Source organism: Anopheles funestus, chromosome 3RL, assembly GCF_943734845.2.
Source record: "Anopheles funestus chromosome 3RL, idAnoFuneDA-416_04, whole genome shotgun sequence".
Lineage (NCBI taxonomy): Eukaryota > Metazoa > Arthropoda > Insecta > Diptera > Culicidae > Anopheles > Anopheles funestus.
Window position 1 is genome coordinate 72199100 of NC_064599.1, and position 22213 is coordinate 72221312.

Sequence of the window (22213 nt, forward strand, 5' to 3'; positions counted from 1 at the left end):
GTGGAAGTATGGTTTTGCGGGAAACCTGTAGGACTGTTGATACTGTTTTATTTATGTGCATTTATAGATAATCATTTTGTTGATTTTTTTACAATTTTGCCTTGAGAACAGCACCAAGCATTTGTTCAATATTACAATTTAGTTTTGCCGGGAAAAATGTTTTGCTAACTGTCAAACTATCGTACCAAAATTGATACTTGGGAGTTGTGTTGACAATTGGCATCAGTGTACAGAAGGAAAATACTTTAGCAACACCGCAAAGTTCCACCTAAAACTACAATGATGAGTGTCCGCGTAAATAATTTCAACGAAAACTTTCTCAATGAAACCGAAGGCGACTCGAACTCGGTGCTGATGGACTTGGACAAGGGTCTCAGGTCGAACAAAATCGGTGACCAGTGTGAAGCAATTATCCGGTTCCCCAAGCTGTTCGAAAGGTATCCCTTTCCCATCCTGATCAACTCGTCGTTTTTGAAGCTAGCCGAGTTTTTCCGCATTGGTTCGAATCTGTCCCGGCTGTGGATCTTGCGCGTATGCCAACAAAGCGAAAAGCACCTAGAAAAGATCATAAACATCGATGAATTTCTCAAACGCATCTTTATGGTGATCCATTCGAATGATCCGGTTGCACGTGCCCTAACGCTGCGCACTCTCGGTGCGGTTGCGTTCGTGATATCGGAAAAGCAACACGTTCACCATGCGATACGAATGGCACTGGATAGTCACGATACGGTCGAGGTGGAAGCGGCTATTTTCGCAAGCGTGCAGTTTGCCGCACAGTCAAAAACGTTTGCCGTAGGCATGTGTTCCAAGGTGGCATCGATGATCGAGAGTTTACAGACGCCGGTTAACATGAAGCTGCATCTGATACCGGTGCTGAGACACATGCATCACGACGCAAGTACGGCAGCTCTGGTGCGAGCCCTGTGCCGAGATCTGCTGCCGAAGTATCCATCCGAGCAGTTTGTGGTGGAGATTATACGCTCACTGTCACAGCTGTCCTGTGCCACGTTGGTCGATATACCGGATCAGGTAGATTTGCTGCTGGTGTACTTGCACGATCCGAGGAAACGTGTCCAGTCGACGGTTTTGCTTTCGTTGAAGAAACTGGCCGAAAAGGGTGCATATTTGTGGCCAAAAACGGCCATCAGCCGTCTGCTGCAGCTTACCGGGCAGTGCAGCAATCAAAACATGGCGCTGGATGTTATACTGACGCTTACCAAATGTCCACACACGTGCCATACGATGCTGAACGAAGAGCAGCAGCAGATACTGGACGTGTGTAAAAACTGTCTCCTGATGGAGAACGAAAGTGGTGGCCGTGCAATGACGATCCTGACCAGTCTCATCACGTACTGCCATACGGAAAACATCCCACCGCCAGTACACGTGCTAGAGTATTTGGATATGCATCTGGAGTTTCTCATCCAAGCGTCGTTGCAGAATAAATCGTCCCTGAAAGACTTCCGGCTGTATCTGAAATGTGGCGTACAGCTATCCAAGACGAGCCGTGAGTTAGGTGAAAGCTTTGCCGAAATGATCGCTGAAATGCTAAGCGAGGAGCATTCCTCTTCGACTGCGAGCCACTCGAAGCTGATCTGTGAGGCACTGGGAGCGATCTGTTCGAATGTGATCGTATCGTGTGATTTTTATGAAAATCAAAAGCCCGGCACAAGTCCTTTCAGTGCTGTTATGCAGCACCTACTGCGGAAGCTGGAAACACTCGCGAAACACGGTGGAGAATTGGACAAAGAGAAGACGAATATTGTGGAGTTGCTGGCAGCTATTTGTATGCAGGCAATGCTTGGCTCCTTTATGCCGGATAATGTGATTGCAATTTTCATGCAGCTGCTGCATACGACGAACCCTTGGACGCAGTATCGTATCGCACGGTCGGCCTCCCGTTACGGACAACATTTTCTTGCCGCTTTGATTTACGAGAAGCTGTCGAAGAATATTTCTCTGGAGAATCTACACTTTTATCTAGTGGCGCTGAGTCAAATATCGAAAGCGGAATGCATTCTTAACCATGGACAGGAGTATGAAACCCTCGCCCAGAAGCACATCAAGCGAGAACCAGGTGAACAGTTACCAGTCGTAGGTTTCCTCTCCCTAATCGATAGACTCGAGAAAGCAATAAATCTGTACTGCATAGCATTGTCCACTCTGAAAGCGAGCTCATCTCCACAGCATCCGCTTGGGTTCCAGTCGGAACTGATTCGCCTGCGTTGCATGTTTCTCGAGGTGCTGCACAGTGTGGTAATCACACGGAACACTCTGTGCATTACTCCTCCCTCGGAAATCTCTCAAACACTCGCGCAAAATTGTCGTGATCCGCTACAGAAATACGGCCACATCACGAACCAACTGCGGAAGCACGTGAAGCTGTTGAAAAACTGCGAAGACGCATACAATCGTCTGTACAAAAGCTCGTTCGATGCAGACCCAGGAACACTGGAACACCTGGAAGCGGTGCAGCATCTGTGCGCCACACTGCAGCTATCGATCGAAACGATTTCCTTCATAAACCCGTCGGAAACACCTAAAATTGCACCTCAATCGAGTCATCCGGAGACACGATACTTGCTGTCCGTCTGCCGGACGGTAACGAAACAACTTCAGTTAATTCCGGCCGAAGTCCCAGGAAGCACCAAGACGCTCACCCATGAACATACGGACATGATGATGAAGCAAATCGAAACGGTGGTACGATCGTCCCATTGTACACCGCGATTCTTCTTCCAGGTGCTGCAAAACACCGCCGTGAAATTGGCGCTTACCCCGCAACCTAGGGGCACCGGAGAACCGGTGTTTGTGCAACCGAACAGTCATCTGGTGGTGAAGGTAGAAGGCGTTATCCAGCACTACGGACGTACGCCATCCCTTTTCCGAGCGATTAACAGTATCCAGCTGACACTGAACTCCACCTTGATGACGTCGCGCCCGAATGATGTAAAGTTGCTGTCCGATAGTGTCACGCTGACGCAAGTCGTGAAACCGCATAGAGATTTCCTAAGTGGTAGCTTCCTGATTGCGCTCAACAATACGGCCCACACTTTTAACGGGGGTCAGGTTAGCTTGGGTGGCCAATGGCAGCTGAACCTGGAGACGTGCATCATCGACGACAATGGTGTAATGTGGCAGACGGGTCCAAAAAGTACGCTACTGGTGCGCATTCCGGAGGATAATCACAAACAGGTGCTGGGAATGCAATCCACCGTGCGGAGGTTTTAAGTGTGGGTTTTTATTTTATATGTATGATCGTAAATGGTTAAATAAAATAGGAATATGAGTATTATCAAAATGTGTACATATTATTCTTTTTGTGTTTATTAGATAATATAAAATGCATCCATTAGGTATGGAACTTTAAATCGATACAATTCATTGCTACGCGTGGTACGATCGACAAAGTTATTGTAGCTTAAGCTGTGTTTTAATTGTTTTGTTGATAAACTTCTTTCCAGCAGATTTATCAGTGTTTTATTCAGATAGAACGACCTGGCCGTATTAATATCATATCATAATACGGTCATATCAGTTTTTAGTTTTAAAATGTTCAGTTAACGTGTTGCCCTTCTGTCGGAGATATTTTTTCTTTTCCCGGCTTTGTGCTTGTGGTTTATTTACAAATAAAACATGCTTTGACAGCTTTCATGCCAGATATGCTATACAACAAGTCGCTTGGATGACACGTTAACAATCTTTTCTATTCTCTATTCTAGAAAACACTAAATAAATATCTCTGAACTAATTATTAAGAAATGCTTATATTTATATATTTGTATATTAAACATCTTTAACAGTTCAATATCAACCAGCTAATATTTTAAATTTCCTTCACCTTCCATTTGTCATTCGAACATTTGACGTTGAATTGTTGTGGTTTTTCTGCTTTTGTTGCAAATAAAACGGTCCGATTTTTGTTGGTGTTCCTTGCAATGCGATTCATTTTTCCCGTGCCGTGTGTTCTACTCAAAGAAAGTGTTGTGAATATTGGCCTAGTTGTCTGTAAGACTACCTAATTGTGTTTAGTGTATAGTGAAGTAATTTGTGTTCCATCTACTTTCGTCGTGGATATATCAATGCAATCCGGAGTGCATATGTGATGCAATCGCAACGCGGTGCCAATCTATTCGCAACGATACAAGCTGCTTTTATTGGTCGCATGGGTCGGACAAAAGCTATGCAAAACATGTGCTGCTAGGTGCATTTTGTGTATGGTGAGCGTGTACTTCAATACCTCAACAATCCGGCAACGTTCTGTTCGTAAAGTCAGCACATTGGGTGATTGAAATTGGGAGGCGGAAACAGAAATCAATCAGCAAACGCCATGCCAGGCTCATGTTTCACTCTGCTTCTTCGGCAGTTGCAAAATTCCGGTAAGAGTTTCACGAAAATATTCCCTTTTTACAGTTTCACACTTTTGTTTACTATTTTTCCAGCTATCATACCCATTGTCTAAATGCATGTTTTCGGTGAGCTTTATTCAAGATTTATCGCTATGACCATTGATGCTATTTATATACACAGTGTTTTTTCTAAACAAAGACAAACAAAACGCTCTTCCGCAAGCAATGTTTGCCTTGGTCATCATGCTGAAATAATAATCTCATTAGGCGTTGCGTTCATGCGGTGAAAGTATGTGGCGGAACTTATGCGGCAAATTACACAATCAGTTTGCCTGGACCCCCGGCCGACCTTTCTAGGTTTAAGAAAATGTGAAGCAATGCGCCCTACCAGGGGCCCACATTTACCTTCCGGGCGAAAGACCAAAAGAGGAACCACTGCTTACAAACATGGTCGAAACCACGCTACCACCGGGTGTCCATGCGCAGTTATGTCCGGTTGTATGTTTCGGTACAACCAGCCAGCCACCACCCACAGACAGGGTGGCATTGTTTTTTTTTTTATCACGCTCTCTTTCTCTCCCTCTCTGCTCCAGACGATCCTGAAAGCAATGAGCCTTTCAGTAAGTGGCACGCGTAATTCCACATGGACCGATTTTTCCTGTGCTTCCTTCCGAAGAACGGATGTCCTTGCGATATTTGCTCAACCTACCGAGAATGAGTGTTAGGCGATGGAAGAGGGTCTAATGAAAGCTCCAAATTTTACTCCATGCCGGGATTCACGTGCTTGCTCAAAACGGTGAGACCGGGAATGTTGCGCAAATGGTGAAATTACTCCAACCGAACGATCCTTTTGCTCGTCCTGCTTGGCTGTGTGTGTATGGTGGTTTTGGTACACTTTATCCGACATGGGTTAGTGTATTTGTTCTTGCCCGTGGACGCCCGTGCGTCGATGTTTACATTTCCATCCAGGTATCAGAACCAGCTACCCTGGGGAAGGCTGCCGTTCGGTTGCTTTCAGTTGTCTAAGGTGGTTTGGATCGGAAAAATAAAGCAAATAGTGGATGCAAAGTTTTTTTTCCGAGGCGGTTATCGTGTGTTGCGTGTTTGAAAGGTGTCTTTGTAGTGTTGTTTTAATTGCTAGCGTAGATTTAATTTGACCCGTGAATATTAAATACGAATTATAAGGTATTAACTTTCGGCAGGTAGATAAGTAAGTAATTGTGTCCTTTGTAAACATAAAGTTTTTTGCTGTAGCTTGTACCATGCGACCTGTTGCTTTTAGGACGATCAGGATAGAAACCTCCTACCTGATTAAAATGCCCAGAGGCACAGAGTTGTATTACATTATTAAAACATATCCCGGCGTATACTACGCTGATAAACACCACGAGGACGAACACCATTTACGCTTTTCATCGATTATTCAAACTGAAGGCAAAGCGGGTTATAGGTAACCGTCCTCGTGGTTTCCTTTCGTTTCGTTCTGACCGGATCCGGTTGGCTTATCCATTTAAATCAATGACCAACCCAAGAGTAGATGACTACAGTGTTCCTGTACTGCCCGTATCCCTACCAACAACATCAGAAGGACTTCAGGGCCTCACCCATGAGACCGTTCTATGTATGAAAATCAATAAAACACGCTGCAATTGAAACGAAACCGGGAGTGAATTGTACAGGTAGATAAAACCCCCGGCCAGCCAGGGTAGCCTTAATGGTGGGAAGACCAAGCAAAAAAAATCGGCTCAAAACTTTTACCGAGCTCGGACCGGGTTTGACATTTGCAATTCTCTGCTGGGATCAATGTTGTACTTTTTTTCTCCCTTTTGTAAAGAGAACATTTTTGATTTTTTTCTTCTTTACCAAACCTCTTTTACGAGATGAATAATGCATTGATAGTGTGGGTGGAAAGATGTGTCGGAAGGGTAGAATGAACAACTTTGGTTGTTGAGGCCGATCCTCATGATGCTTGGTGCTATTTGCCCATCATCCTTTGACCTACTCCGGATGATGGGTGTTTGGGTTTTTTGTGCTTTGTTTTGGGAAAGCAGGTGAAGATTGGCAGGAGATTCTTCGTGATAAATATTAAAATCATTCCTCTTTTCCGTAAATCGTAAGCATTGTCCTGTTGTTATGTCACACGTGTTTCATTTTTTTGTATTTGATTATAAACTCCCAAAGGTTTAGTTCATACTAATATCTACTTAATATTCGTTGTTTTTTATTGTAAGATTTAAATTATAATTCTGAAGAAGTTATTCTTCACAATTCAAAACAAGATTTTCATCAAACGTATTGCATACATTTAGGCGCACTATTGTAATCCGCCTAAAGATATGCAATGTTGTTAATTAAACAGCTTAATATTTCATTTCCAATCGAATGTACGTTATTAAAAGGAATATAACCTTAGTGTGATCGGTTGCATTTAATCAAAATCAGCTTAGAGCTTCGAACAGGCAATAATAGCATCTGGTGCATCTGGCAGCAAATAAATTACAAATGAAGTGCCCCGAAATAGATGGCAATTTCCGTCGTTAAACATTGCACAATCGGTGACAATCAGCGATGTGTGCCGGCCAGAACGAAGAGGCTCGTCTCGGATTTTTTTATTTCTCTTGTTGTTTTTTTTGTGTCGTTGCTTCTGCTCATAAATACATCTTTCTGCGTTTCATCGGGATGGTGATAATAATAATACACATCTCGTGTGATACATTTACTACCGTTACCAAGCACATTGAAGCGTGTTTGTCTCGCGAGATGGTTCACAATCGCTTCGTGATGAATATGGATGTATGCGTATGGTATTTCTGTTAGCAGTAGCAAGTCTTTTTTCTCAACTTACACCCCAGCGTTTGGTGGTCTGATCCTTAAAACACGCGACACGAGACATTCCACACGCGCCAGCAGGTTTGGTGCGAAAATTTAATTTCCCTTCTGCGTAGATGAATCGTAAAGATAACCCACGGAGCTAATGGTGCATAAAAGGTTGTAAACATTATCCAACGGTTGCTGCTACGTTCGTTTAGCTGATTTGTTTGATCAAACTTAAACCCCGGGTGCAATTAATTTCAACTTCACTTTACCTGGTATGACATGCACGTGAATATTTTTACAGCTTCTTTACACAATGATAAAACAAGCTTATCTATTTCGTGTTTTTGTTGTTTTGCTTTGCTTCACTTTTGTAAACAACGCTCAGTAAACAGACTACTAACAATCTGACCGGCAGTAAAAAGTACATCTAAAACTTGTAAAGCTTAGCTTCAGCTAAAGAAAAGCTGCTCGTTGTGTCTTATTATTTTTCCCTTCTGATGGCTGAAAAGATGTCCGACGAGAGAGAGAGAGAGAAAGAGAGAGAGAGAGAGAGAGGGCCACTTTTGCAGTGTGATGAACCTGTGCCTAGACTTTCTTTTCATCACACAATCTGCTGGCTGTCAGCATTAGTGTAAAGGTTGCCCAAAGTGTGAAGGTTTTTCGCTTTTCCCTTTTCTGCTAAAAATACTCTCTACCCGTGTTTCGTCCATCGTTTTCTCGTCGGACGTCTTTTTGTTTTTTGTTCATATTTTCCACATTTTTATCACTGCTAGTAAATAATGTATTTCTAAGGATAGAGTGGCATTTTGGGATGAGAGATGCAAGAACGAACGTGACATAAACGGGCGCACACATACACACAAAAAACAGGGGTTTTGAAACACACCTTTGATAAACAACCGTCTCGAGATCGTTCCGTGATCTTCGTGGTCCCGACGTCAGACGCGGATGACAACCGTGACGGTGGATCGTGACGCTTATCAGCTTATCACTGATGACGGACGGTGTTACTGTCCCTTTCGATAAAAACTTCACAACATCCACTGAAGCGCTGTATTTACTTTTGTAAATGGAAAAATACTACAGAAATTTAATTAGGTGCTTTTCCGTCTCCTCAAGGTCGCTGGCCCGTTGATAAGCTTTCTTTCCAAACTGCTGCTTCATTGTGTGTTCTGAATCATCGCTGTTTCAAGAAATTTATTTGATACAATATTGTGAAATAATTTCATATTTTTATTTTTTTAGACAAGTTATCTAATGTAAGGCCTTTATTTTATCATATCAATGGTGTTGTAATGCATGTTTTTCTGTATCTTTATTAGTTGTCTGACCGTCTATGGTGTTCTATTTTCATCAAATGCAAAATATTCTTACATATTTGGCAACATTGAAAGGTTAACTTTTTTTTATTAATTGTCTGAAACAAATGTAACTTAACAAAGTAAAATAGTAAAAAAAAACTGTTCAACTTTACCATTTCTTCTTGAAAACCCTGTACGAGTATTTTGTCCATTTTTTTTAACGTACCCTCAAATGTGTATACTTTCTCATGAATGTCGTACCTCAATTTAATATTAAAGGTACTTTTTCGTTTAAAAAATTAACTTTTCTCGAGCTGCCACATGTAGATAAAAAAGCAATTTTTCGCATAATGATATTACGCATAATCCACTTTAAAATGTGGTCCCTAATAGTAATTGAGTGTCCCAGGAATTAATACACATCATGCTGAAATTTAATTAAAATCCAGCAACCAGCACTCAAGCTTCATTCACACGTGTTCGCTACCAGTGCCATTCGGAAGTGAGTGAATTGCTTTACCACTTGTTGTAGGTAGTTGAAATGCAAGCAACAGATGCAAAAAAGGGATGATAACACTTCACCTTTCCTGCCACCGCCAGTATGTGACACACTATGTGGGATTGTGGGGGGCGAGAAATTATTTTCAATTTTAAACCATTCGGAATTCCCGTGTTCCATGGCAAAGGATGAATCGTACACCTCATTTATCCCTGTACGTGTGTGTGTTTGGGTGTAGTGAAAACACATTAAATGTAATAATTCTCAAAGCATTTCACATCCTTTACCGCCGTGTGTTTGTTTTTGTGTCGAAACCGGTGGAATGTCTTAAGACAAATAGACAAAATCATCCCCAAACCAACACTGTGATCATCTGCTACAGTCCAATATTTCACTCATCGTGTTTCAATTTACTTTTGCCCATGGTTTGCATGGTTCGGTAAGGTGCATGGAGAGCTACTGTGAGGATCATTACGCTAAACACAACTGTGTGGATGGTACGAGTAGAAGTTGTTTTTTCAACTCATTCTAAACGATGGTTCAGCTGGGGAGGCATTTTGAGTGCATCCATATTCGATGGTAATTTGGATAATGCAGTGTATATCACTTGTTTTTGGGAGCAGAAAAGAAAGGAGAAATTAAATATCAATTAGAAGAGCACTTAATAAGTAATACATGGCTGTGGAAATTCTTCTTCAATAATACATCATGGTCACCATGCTTATTGAATTAGAACCATTTGTTTTAAGCTTTCTAATCCAACAAAGATTAATTTGAAGTGTTCAATTTGTATAAAATAATTCAATTGTTCATCGTAAAACATTCGCACCGAGGGATAAAGGCGTAAATGTGATCTTCAACTATAAATAAAGGGGTTTCCAGTAAGGATTTCTCTACAGCTGATGCGGCCATATTGACAAAGTTAGAAGTGTCAATTTAACTGTCATTGTATAAAAATAAGTATAAATATTGTGAAATCAAAATGAGTTTGTAAAAATTAGTTATGTTTGAAATAATGGTCAATGAGACGTTGTCTCTTTGTGACCAGTTACAAAGATCGTGTAATTTATTTCCAGCCTGTCATTTTTGGTCAGATCTATGGTAATAAACCGGAAACCACTAATGCCTTTAAAGTCAACAATACTTAAGCAAATGCCAAGACCCAGCTCAATATGTGCACGAGAGCCATGAAAGTTGGACCTCCAGAATGCACGTCACCCAGCAAAGTCGAGTTTACCTTTTAAACGGTGTCGTATTCCATACATAATTAAGTAGAAAGTATTTTAAATCAAAGTAAGTCTCATTAATTAATTAATTCATTAATAACTTTTGCTCAGTTTGGATTTTTTTTCTAATTTAAAAACCTAATTTTAAAGACACTTAATGACTTAATGGAAAACCCTGCATTATGGCTTAAATAATTTTCCCTAGTAAATCAACATGACATATTTCATTTTTGTATTTATACATACATAAATACAAATTTATATTTTTGTGAAACAATTTTCCAACATTTCGCATGAATTTTGAAACTTGAAAATGACTTTCGTTTGACCTAAAACTAGCGCATGTCGGTCTCTATTAACCGATGCAATAGTAGACAGTTGGACAATTATTTCACACTAATCAAATAAACTTTACTTAGAAATTAGATAAATAAACAAACGATTCTGTAGAACATGGACCTTTCGTTGATGATTCATCGGAATACATGATTATTGCAGTACATTTTGCTTGCCTCGAAGAAGTAGACAGAACAACCCTATAATAACTATTCCGGCTTTTTGGGGAGAGGGGCGTTGTGGGGTGGAATTTAAGTATCTCTAATAATGAGGTGAGCTGTGAAACTACATGTGATTCTTCTTTAACAACACCGAAATAAAAATATTAGACCCACCATAACCGCGGACACCAAGAGCAGCGAAACTTATTTAGCACATCACCTTTTCCACGCTTTGGTGTTGAGGAAAATGTAAACCTTGTACGATGAGAGTTATTGCCGGTTTCGCCGACACGTGTACGTGCGAAAAGTGTGCGGTATTTGTTTAATTAATCTCCGACCGTCACCGTCAGCTGTTCCAGCAGATTTCGCTTGTTCGCAGTTGCACTCGTATTTCGCACCCCTTGGGGAGAGCGCAGTCTGCCGCAAAAGGTATATAAAATTTATATTGGAATGTTCCTTTTTACTACTCATTTACGCTCAACATCAACGAATTCGGCTTCGGCGTGAAGGTGGAAACCTTACGATGACACATGTGCCCGGGAGTGTGAATGGTGCTGCCATGATGGGTTGGCTGTCTGGTTTTGATTTGGAAAGAAGATGCTTTCCCACTGACCATAACCGATCCATCAGTAGTATTAGTTTTTTTGGCGGCTCGCGTACAGAAAAAATGATTAATTTGTAGCTCGTCGATCAGATCTGGCTAGTCGTAAAATGTGTGGCTTGCAGCGAGGGTGTGGTTTTCATTTTTATTATCCACCCGGGGTGAGGAAAACGTTAGTCAGGAATGAAACAGCATTTTTTGGAATGGTGAGTGTAGTGATTTCTTTTCGAGAGTCAGTCATCAGTTTTTTTTTCTTGTTCCATCCTTTTTCTTGTTGCTATAAACTGGTTGATTTATTTCCCCACAAAACACTTTTTTCACCCATACTATTATGTGGAGAATAAGAAGGGAAAAAAAGCATTACACTCTGTAGCGAACAGAATTCAATGGAGGCGCAAGGTACTTTTCACCCGCCATGTCATAAAACAGTTCGAATGGTATTTTGAAATCGTTTGTTAGTTCGTTTTACACGAGCGGGAAAAAAAACAAAGAAAAAAGGGAACAGAATTGGATATGGTTGCAATAAAATGTCCATGGGTGCTTTTTTATTGTTTCGTTTGATGTTTTTTTTTAATATTTGTGGTCACTTTTAAGTTTTGACGAGCTGTAAAATGAAAATCGCTTTCGAGTATGAATTTCCGGCAAAATATTGTGGAGACACAATAAAAATGAAAGCTGTATTAATGACATTCATCTATTCGATTTATACTTTCACTTTGCAAATTCACCAAACGCATCTCTTAGCGACCAATTCACGAATTAGGCAATAAATTCCGCCAGCAGCAGCAGCAGCAGCGCCGAAGGTCAGCATTAGCACCTGTTAATATTTCATCAAGGCGTATCTTGCGCAAGTGGAGGATGCACGGAACGCTGCCATTCTCAATAATAGAGTCAGCAGAATGATTGTTCTTACGCTCTGTGGCACGTCGCCGAAATCCGCCCATTAGTCATTCAGTGGTGCATTTTGCGGCGTCACATCGTTTGCAATGCGTCGCGTTCTAAACTGTCAGCAAGTGGGATTCTTTTGCGAACAGTGGGTGGGAGATGCGATATTTTTTATCGTAATAATATAATAACAAAATTCTGTTGCCTATACCATTTTCTTTATCTCTTGTCACTTACAGCAGATTTATGGAAGTGAAAAGAAAATCCATTCTTTCGACAGTTTTTTATTATGGACCCTTTTTTTGGCTACCTTTTTGACGCGGATGAGATAAAGTTCAAGTTGAAAGCTTTCTTTCTGATCAAAATATCTCAAATTTTACATTTGTGATTGTTGGATTGTTAAAGATTGATCAAGTTGCCCTTTAGGTGGGACCACCTGTGTACGTAGTCTATTATGAGCTACTGCAGCTGAACGAACTACGTATCGTCTACACTCTAGAGTATGCGTTACTGCAATCCCCTTGGGAGCCAGGAAAAGTAAAATAACTAAATAATAATATTATTTTTGAAATTTTTTTTAATGCTATTTTATTTTGAATCGCAAGAACCCAAATGAATTACCAAATGTTTTTTAATTATTTATTTTATTTTATTTTATTATTTTTTTTGATTATTTTTTATGATTGGTCGTGTGGTTAACTTTTTTTATTTATCATTATAGCAAACAATTTTTTAGTGTTCCACAACAAACGAAAGTTGGTTCCATGTTTAGAAACCGTTTTCTTTTTATTTTGACCACATTGTTGTTAACAACTAATCGACTCACTGTCCACAAACAAAAAATCGTCAGCCAACAAATGCACGTCATCGTCATCACCCCCTGGGGTAGGGCACTTTGAACCACTGCCAAAAAGTTGATCAGCAAAAGCAACATTTGCTTCCCGTGTCTCATCTATAGCAGCTCATTGAAAATTCGGTCGGTGGTCATGTCCTTTCCCTATATATCAGCTGCATACTGCAATTGCATCAAACGCAACGGGGGCATCAAATCCCCATCAGCAAGCAACCTAATTTCATGTCGCGTTAGTTGTGTTTTTCTTAGTTTTTCTTTTCTTTTTAAGAATTATTCTCACGATATCATTGTCAGCAGGTTTCATTTGTGTTTGCAGTATTTTATATTTTTGTTTTCCTCATGCTTAAAAGCTGTATGGTAACATTTTGCTGTCGCTAACAGAATATCCTTTTCCATTTTTTTTCTTCTTTAGTGTGACTTTGAACACGCTTGCAAAAATTGTTACGAAAACGAATGTTGTGACATTGGCCAGTGCACGGTTTTTGGGGTGTGCTTTAGTTTAGTCTGGTGCAAGAAAAAGTGCATTGTTTATTTAAATCATGGTCAAGTGACTAGTGCAGCGGGAATATAAATCAACACATCATGCGTAGTTTGTTTGGCTTTCAAGCATCTGGCTTGTCAACCTTCATCCATCTCCGGAAGCGTTATGTACCCTTTCGGATGGTGAGCAATGAATTCTGGGAATCGGTTGGTCCCGTTGGCACTGCTTCCTAGAATATTCGCTCAGTTTTATACGGTTTCGCGAATGCATTGTATTTTTCATATTGCAGCATCCATTGCTTAGGCTGTTTGACGCAATTCGTTAGCGACCGTTTCAAAATGGAGGTGGATGATGATGATAGGGGGATGCACTTTTCTATGGGAGCGCAAATTTAGACTTTGATTAAAACGGACGGAAGTAATTTTTTTAATTTTTTTATTCTTTTTTGAATTTGATTTTTTTTCTTTTTTTATTACTTCCATTGAACTTTTCTAGTACAGGCACGTGGGATGTAATAGTTGGCTCTAGTTGTTGACATTTCTTCAATGGCATTTTCGGTACGAGATTTGTTTATGCACACAATACCTTTTGTTTAGAACCCTTTGTGCAAAATATCTTTAATAAGTAGCTTTACATCTGCCAAAAATTTATACGATTTTGCTTGCAGAAAAAATATTATTTATTAATGTCTATCAGTAAGTTGCTTAGATATTCATTCTTAACTTAATTAACAGAAATAAAACTTTATTTTGCTAACCAAATATATCGATTAGTAAAAGTATCGTTCTTCATATTCGGTGGGACCAACGGTATATAATATATTATGAGCTGGGTAATAAAGGTAGCAAAAAACTGTATTAACAATATCGAGACACTAGAAACGTCGAATGTATTTCCTAAATAAATCAAAATGAACTACCAAAAAAGATTCTTGGTGGAACCAGCTATATGTGCTCTATTATGAGCTGCTACAACCAAAATATGAAATTAAAAAAAAATCTTAAGATGTTGCTTTAACGTATAGCAATTAATCCCCAAATATAAAGCTTCCAAAAAATGATTCATTTTATCACGATGAAAGCCACTCCACTTGAACGTTTGATCCATACGTTTGCCCACAGACACCACACCTGCTACGGTGTGGATAATTTATATGTCTTCCTTCTCGAACGTTAAGATAAATATTAGCTAACCTTGACAATCACAGAAACCTACCGTGTACCGTGTGTTGGGAAAGGTATTTTTTGTTGAGGTAAATGTTTTGATTTCACCTAACAGGTTCCATTAAAATGATTTAGATGACCGTAATCAATCGGTTTGAAATTTATTGTACCAAGGGGTTGGGTTCTGTCTTCCATAGGAAATACATATATTCAAAACGTTTGATTACTTACGTTTCTTTTATGTGGTTTGTAATCAGCACTCGGTAGGAATTTTGATCAAGCCCCTTTTCCCTGTACAAGGTTTTTTTTTGCTGTCCAACCAGACCGTCTGATCTAATTTTTCCACCATCAGCTAATTAATCATCCACCGGGCGAACTGGGGATAATGAAGTTTGCACTACGGGGTTGTAACAGTGCAAAACATGTGCTAACGAAAGGAAAACTGATACTTCGCTCTACATAGTGTTTTGTTGGTTTTTATTAATACTCCGTGCCGAAATTCCACTCGGTGTACAAAAATAAACTGTCCATAAACGAGCCGTTGTGTTTTTGTTGGGTAGTTTTCATCGGTCTGGTTTATGTTGGAAAGAAAAACAATCATATTTGAACGGAGAATAAAAACACAAGAAAAAAAACACCGACACCAAGTAGATAAAATCCAAAACAAAAAGCTAAAGGTAACATATTTTTGGAACAATATTAGCATAAGCTTAGAAATTGGCAAATAAGAAACAGATGCAGACTCTTTCTTCCAGTGACAGGTAGCAATATAACACCAGGCAGGTTTGGTTTATTTCTGCGTCCACACGCTTCTCGGTTAGTCCCTTTTGATCCTTCAAAAAAGATGGTTTTGAATTATGAACTGTCGTTCTGTTCTCGCTCACGTCACTGGCGTGTATTAATTCATGTCGCCTAGTCCACAGTCTTGGATAAATGTGTCCACATGCGTCCATTCTTGTGATTTCACATCGGTGACACATTTCATTAGCCCCAAAAACCCCGAGATGTTAAAGCCGTGATCAGCGATTTCGTTTATTTTCGTGTTGAAACGCACTTCCAAAACCAAGTCACCGCGTCATAATCGCAGAAGTGTTGAAGTTTTGCCATTTTCTTTATATGATCCCACGATCCAAGCGTATGAACTCCCACCGCGGCAACCCATCAGTGGAAGGCTTGGCATTTCTCCAAGGAGTATGGCCCGGATGTGTCCCTGCCCATTACCGGCGTTTCATCCCTTCTGCTTTACAGGCCATGGTTTCGGTGTCTGGCTATAAATCAGGTGTTGACAAAATTTTCCCAAAAGTCCCCGACTTCCAAATGTTGACCGCAACGCCTGGACCGTGTGGGTTTTGTTTGTTTGCCGATTGATGTTCTTTTTTTTGTTGACTTTCGTATCCAAGTTTGTCCAAAGTGAATCGAAAAAAACCGGAAGTGTATCAATAGGATGAACTCTCCCGGTTCGATGTCGCCAACCGGTGAAAAGGTTCAATGGCGCACATTAGCAGACAGCAGGTTGGCCATCTGCCAGGCGAACGTAGTGCGTTGATCGTCTGCTGTAATGCTGAAGAAAAATTACTCACAGCATTAAAGAAAAGCGGGTTTTCTTTAATGGACCTAGTTTGGACAGTTTACCATCGCCAAACGGTTGTGGTTCTACGTCAATGAATTTTTTTATTACTTTCGAAGCCGTGAAAACATCCATTAGTCATTGGAATAGGTTTTGTCAATGAATTCGTTTGTTGTTTTATTTTCGGTTGAATTAGGCTTGGACTTAGTCCTACTGTACCTTCAATTACAAGTAAATTGTAGCACTTTTTCGAATAGACTAGAACCGTCCATTGGTGTTGGTATTTCGACTAATAAAGTCGATGTGCTTCTTAATATAACTCGGTAATCCATTCATTTAAACATTACATATTTTTAAGATCTCTCTCTTCTTGGCTTTACCATCTCTAAGGTCATGTCGGCCATTTCTGGCTTACTACAATCACGTAGCCGAATAGTCAGTCCTTGCTACGGGGGTAGGGTCCGGATGAGATTTGATACCCGGTCTTGTCCTGAAGAACACCAAGGGATCACATACACTAAGGAGCGATCCTTTCTAAGATCTAGTACCTTCAAATTGTTTTTACTTTTTGAGTGATCTTCAAGATCCATGATCTCGTACCATAGCGTTCGAAGCGAAGAATGTGGATGTAATAGCAGGCATTCCAGTAGGATTCATTTAGTTCTGGGATATCTTGAAACTTAAGCATCGGTCTGCGACCCCTATCGAGACTCCGGGTATTCACGTGCTCTACTGATTCTGGACTGCTCCAAATATTCCAGACTCCACAGAACTGTTTCGGAGTGTTCTGAATTTCTCCGATCTGCTCGAATTTCGTACCATTTTTACGGGAGTAACATGAACACTTTCTAAAACGGCGAATCAGTTGGATCCCCGAAGTTTACTCAAGGTTGATACGGCGATACAAGCGAAATACAGAGTTTTTCTGTAATAGTATTAAGAATTGATCCGAAATTTCCTGATTCTGATCCGGGAATCAAGAACTTGAAGTTAATTAGGAGTTCTAAATTGGTCCAGAGTTCCAAGAAGATTCAGAATCGACTACAAGAGTTGCCGTAGTTATATCAGTTCGACTCTCTGGCTCGATTTGAAAAAAGCTGTTATTCATCATTATTCTATTGAGCTAAAGAGTGTCACCTTTCTTTCAATCAAATAACTTTTGGTTTATTAAAAAAAGCTAAGAATTAGTTAGTTTGATATAAACCTCGAAATGGAAATTTACATAAATCAAACGGAACCAATTGGATCCACTGTTAACGACATTTGCAGTTGGAGATTAAAAATGGATAACACTTTACCGCATTTCCTTGTGTTTCATAAATTAAATAGAACTACATAAAACTATATGCTTCGCTAACTTTAAATCTATAAACACACCCGCAAGTTATATTACGCCACCCGTTTACAATTGCCAATTCCCATGCGCTATATTCTTCGCCCAAGTTGCTTGCATAAACCGGCAAACCGCTTCGAATGCATAAACATTAATCTCTGGTGCCAAAATAAACTATACCCATTGCATAAACGTAAACTTTGGCAGTTTGCATTCGGTCGTAACAGTATAATGCGTCCTAAATATCACTAAGAACAACGCAACGAATATCGTTCAACCATAGCCTGTTAACCAGCTTATACCTTCAGCTCTTTTACCCTTGCCACTTTATAGCATACCATTATGGGGCTTCTTGATGTGAAGGGATGGGGGGGGGGGGGGCTGGAAGTAACGGCACGAAAGATCCGCTTCTCCAAACTCGTTAACATTATCCTGTAAATTTCTTATACCAAAAATCCGTTACACCAATCACCACAAAGCGCAATGTTGCCGGTCGGAAGCAGCGTTTGGGATATTGCTGATATATCCTATAAAAAAAACCCGGCTTAAGCTCGAAGGTCGTGCGGCCAAGCATAGCAGAACCGATGTTCTACGATGTAATACGTGTTTGCTTGCACGCACCCAAACATCGATCACTTTACTGCTGATACCCATGTCTAGAAGTGTGTGTCTGTTTGTGTGGGTTTTTTTCTTCCCTTAGCTCCCTCACACCCTCTGGTTTGCATTACAAAAGCGTAGTTCCGAAATTATATGACCACTTCCACCAAAGAAGATGGAGTGAGACGGTAGCCCGAAACTGATAACACACACTACCGCTAGTTGCGTGGTTATGTAGATGCGGTCATAATATTGACGGGACGGAAGCGATCCTTGAAGGTCGCGATGCGAATGTACCGTAAACATTGAACTCTCTTCGTCTACCTCCCCAACCAAAGGGCCCCATCAGAGTTTTTGGGGGAAAACAACGCAAACCGGTCACCACCGGTTCGTTGTTTGGGGGATTCTGAACTTTAGAATGGTAATTGACACTAGCGTCCCGGAAGCTAGTACGGATTTGACGTGACTGTAACGTAGGAACCCAACAATAATGCTACTCCTCTGACGGATTGTGATGTCTTGTGTACATCATCTCGGTCCAGGAAATGATCAAGGAAGTAATGGAGGAACACAAGACCCATTCGTCAGAATACCCACAGTCACGTTCTGATGGCGTGCGTAAATTTTTGAAATCAATAAGGGTCAGTTGGGGGATGCAGTGAAGAAGCAGTCATCCTGAAGCGAATGACTCTCTAGGGACACGACTCTTTCATCACTTTCTGCATTGCGGTTAAGATCATCGTACCGTTCGGTTTCTGGTTTTGTTTATGCTACACCATTTGTTGTTTGTGAAGCGAGTCAAAACCCGATACGAAGTTACGATATGCCCGGTGTGACCTCTTGGGATGGTAAACATTTATGCTGACCTTTGCAAGATTCATGCGCCCCATTAGGGAGCTATGTACGCTCCCGCAGTTGCGGAACCAGTGACCTTTGTGCGCGTGTGTTATGGCGATTCTCTAAATCGATGCTTTATCGGTTTCGGGTCAAGTGCATACATGTCAGGATGGAAACGGCTCATCCCATTTTCGATTCCTTACGAAACTTCCCATTGACCTAGATTATGGTTTAGGCTAGTTCGACAATGTTGCTTCACATTTTCCACCTGCAGCACCGGGGGGGTGCTTTCGAGTTCGAGTGTTGATGCAATAAATTTCTTTCACTGTACGCGATTTCGAAACGGATTTGCTCCAGTTAGAATGGATGGCATTGTCAGTAGCATGGAGTCTAGTGGTCACGTTTAGTACATCCACTAGATCGTAAGAAGAAGATGATGGCAGAGCATTAAGCTAATGGATTCGATTGTGAGATAATTTTTCTGACCTTCTTAAGTGTCCTAGTGACACAGAATAAGTAAAAAATTAGCTCCATATATAAAGATCCGTATTGAATGTTTTGTAGTTTTCCATTTTCCAGTTCATACTGACTTCCTTATTTTGCAACTTGGGACTCTTTTCCACCACATCGTTGTTTACATTAATACATTTCCGTATTCGTGTCACACCTTGCTACCATATACCTCCACCGTTTTGTATATGTGGACCATCACTACTTACATGAAGGCAACTGAGGCGCGGGGGGGCAAACATTAAATTTTACAAATGTCTTTTTCTGACCGATGATGACACAAAACCTACTGCCTGTTGTGCATCGGTAAGCGCGTTCGACTAAGGAAAAACATGAAAAACACACACGCACACCCTTTCTTGGACAGCTTTTGGCAGTCCGTACCAGTCATTTGTCGAGCGTCGTCTAAGTCTGACGGTGCTGCAGTTACCGTCGCAGTGGCAGTGTCATTTAGGGTTTGAATAGTCGTCGAGAACCCAGAAAGCAAAATAGTTCTCTTTGTGAAGCAAGTAAAACGTGACCTTGTGTAAATTAATGTTTAACTTCAGCTAATCAGTGTTTCGATAATTTAGACATTCAGAAAATGGGTGTTCTACCGTAAAACACCACAAGTTAAAGAATATCTTGTTTGAGAACAGTACTTTGTAGAATTCTTGTTATTTGTGCAAACGAATGAACTATATCTGCAAGCAAAACGTACCAAACTAAGTGTAAGTTTCTCTTCTATAAACTATAAAAAACGTCTAACTATTTCCCTCAACAAAATCCACACGTCCTCCGCACAAAAGGTCGACTAAGGTTGTCCACAAAACCGTTGCTTAGGTCCGCATATTATTTCAAAATATTTTTAAATAGCAACAGCAATAAACGAACGCAACGTTCAAGAGGCGTTTACCCAAACCACGATGGACGAGAGAATGCTCACTTGGTGGAGATACGTGCCACACAGCACACGGCTAATCGTGGAAATGTAACGACGAAAGAGAAATGTTCTGGGCATACAGCTGCTCCTTCCGACCGCACCTTTACGAGACAATCCGGCGTTGGGGACCTGTTTATCAACAGAGAATGTCACATTGGAACCAGTCGTCAGTACTCCACAGGCGCCAAAGAACCCATCTTCTCCTGTTGAAGAGGAACAATCCACATCGCACACAAGGGTGGGAGTGTACAGGTTCCGTCCTCGCGCCGTCTGTCCTCGGGCGAAAGTATTTCTGGAAATTCAACAAGTGTGAACAGTGTGGGAAGCGTTGCGCTTGTTCTCTGGTGTGCCTCAATTTTGGGATGTTAGGTTTATTTTTGAACGCGTTTGCGGCCATTGCGGGGTAGCAAAGATTTCACCGACGCCGTGTGACTCACGTACCAGTACACAGTGGTGGTGTAGCACCATCGAACCCCAAGGTGACAAGGTTTATGCTTCAGGTTCATCCCGAACAAAACGTATTTCAGTTTGTTGTGCCAAGATGTAGGAAATGAAAGCGCGTCGGGTCAACTTGACTCAATGTTTATTGTTTGGTTCGGATCGCTTTCAAACGCTCAATTGCTTTGAGTGGCCATTTCTAGGTGTTATCTTTCATACTGAGTTTTGTTTTGCTAAGTGTGAGAAGTTTTAGAAACAAAAATAACAAATACGTGCTTAAATGATCATTGTTGACTTGTTGTTTTAATTGTTATTTGCACCTGACTTATAAAAAAACTCTATCAATGCTATAAATTTATGCCATATTTATGCTATAAATATCTTCCGTATAGAATCGTCCGTGAACAGTGTGTATCTACTAATCTATATTATACATATTGGTTATACCTACTTTTTTCAAATATGGAATTGTTATAACATTCCCTTTATTTCGCTGACAGTTCTTTACTTTTTCAATTCAAATCGCCACAACAGATATTTGACAGAAAATACTTTCAACGAAGAACGAAACATTTATTTACTGTCAGAACGGTTTATAACACAAAGTTGGTTTCCCATATTGACGGATATCTGTTCAAAACAGTTTGATTAGAATTACTATTACGGTTCGATTTTCATTCTTTAATATATTGCATTGAAAATAAGCGTATAGACTACAGTTAATCCATACAATAGATCGCTCTCCGTATATAAGAGGATTGCTATGTATGAGAGGTATAGTTAAGTAGAACGGTTTGAACCAAAACCGTATGATTTTTTGAGTGAAGCAGCACTATTAGACCCGCCACATTGTTTACATTATCCTTTGATTTGTATTAACTTCAAAGAGTTGACAATCAATCTTGATAGGTCGTTGATGTCCAAATGTCAAACTGACGGAAACACATTCTGCTTGTCATATAACACCTCTCTACTCAAGATCTTATTACTTATACAAATTATTATCACTCTTCTAGAGAGAAACCTCTCTTAAACCGGTCAAAGTTCAATACGTCCATCCTCTAGCAACACCGCCACGTTCGTTGTCGAACAAAATCAATCATTGCAGAACTGTGCACAAAAGCAAAAAAAAACGTTCAGATGAATAATAATCATATGCTGCATCGTAAACTACCTTGAAGAAAAGTGCGAAACAAAAATCACTCACTCATCAAAACCGGTCCCGGCATTTTTATGCATGGCGAATTGGAGAAAAAAAAACAGAACAACCCCGAACCTGGTTATTCTCAGCCGGCAAAAGCACCCATCAACCATGATGGTTCAACCGGTTCACC

At 40.5% G+C, this 22213-nt stretch overlaps 2 protein-coding genes across 3 annotated transcripts in view; both read left to right on the plus strand.

The window, feature by feature from the left end:
- The first annotated feature begins 193 nt into the window (after window positions 1-193).
- Window positions 194-3308, plus strand: LOC125768460 (integrator complex subunit 7). The gene has a single exon (XM_049436156.1). The coding sequence runs from the start codon at window positions 280-282 to the stop codon at window positions 3232-3234; it is 2955 nt and encodes a 984-aa protein (XP_049292113.1). The 5' UTR covers window positions 194-279; the 3' UTR covers window positions 3235-3308.
- Window positions 3309-3875: 567 nt separating this feature from the next.
- LOC125768461 (oxidative stress-induced growth inhibitor 2-like) overlaps window positions 3876-22213 on the plus strand; it is a 37113-nt gene continuing 18775 nt past the window's right edge. The window contains exon 1 of one of the 2 annotated variants that reach the window (XM_049436157.1): window positions 3876-4382. The gene's annotated coding sequence lies outside the window, so the exon portion shown is untranslated. Of the gene's footprint in view, window positions 4383-20102; window positions 20230-22213 lie in introns of those variants that run through there. The other variant, XM_049436158.1, reaches the window with a different exon arrangement.

Coding starts and splice junctions, on each gene's coding strand:
- LOC125768460 (XM_049436156.1), top strand. CDS start 280: ATGATGAGTGTCCGCGTAAATAATTTCAACGAAAACTTTCTCAATGAA.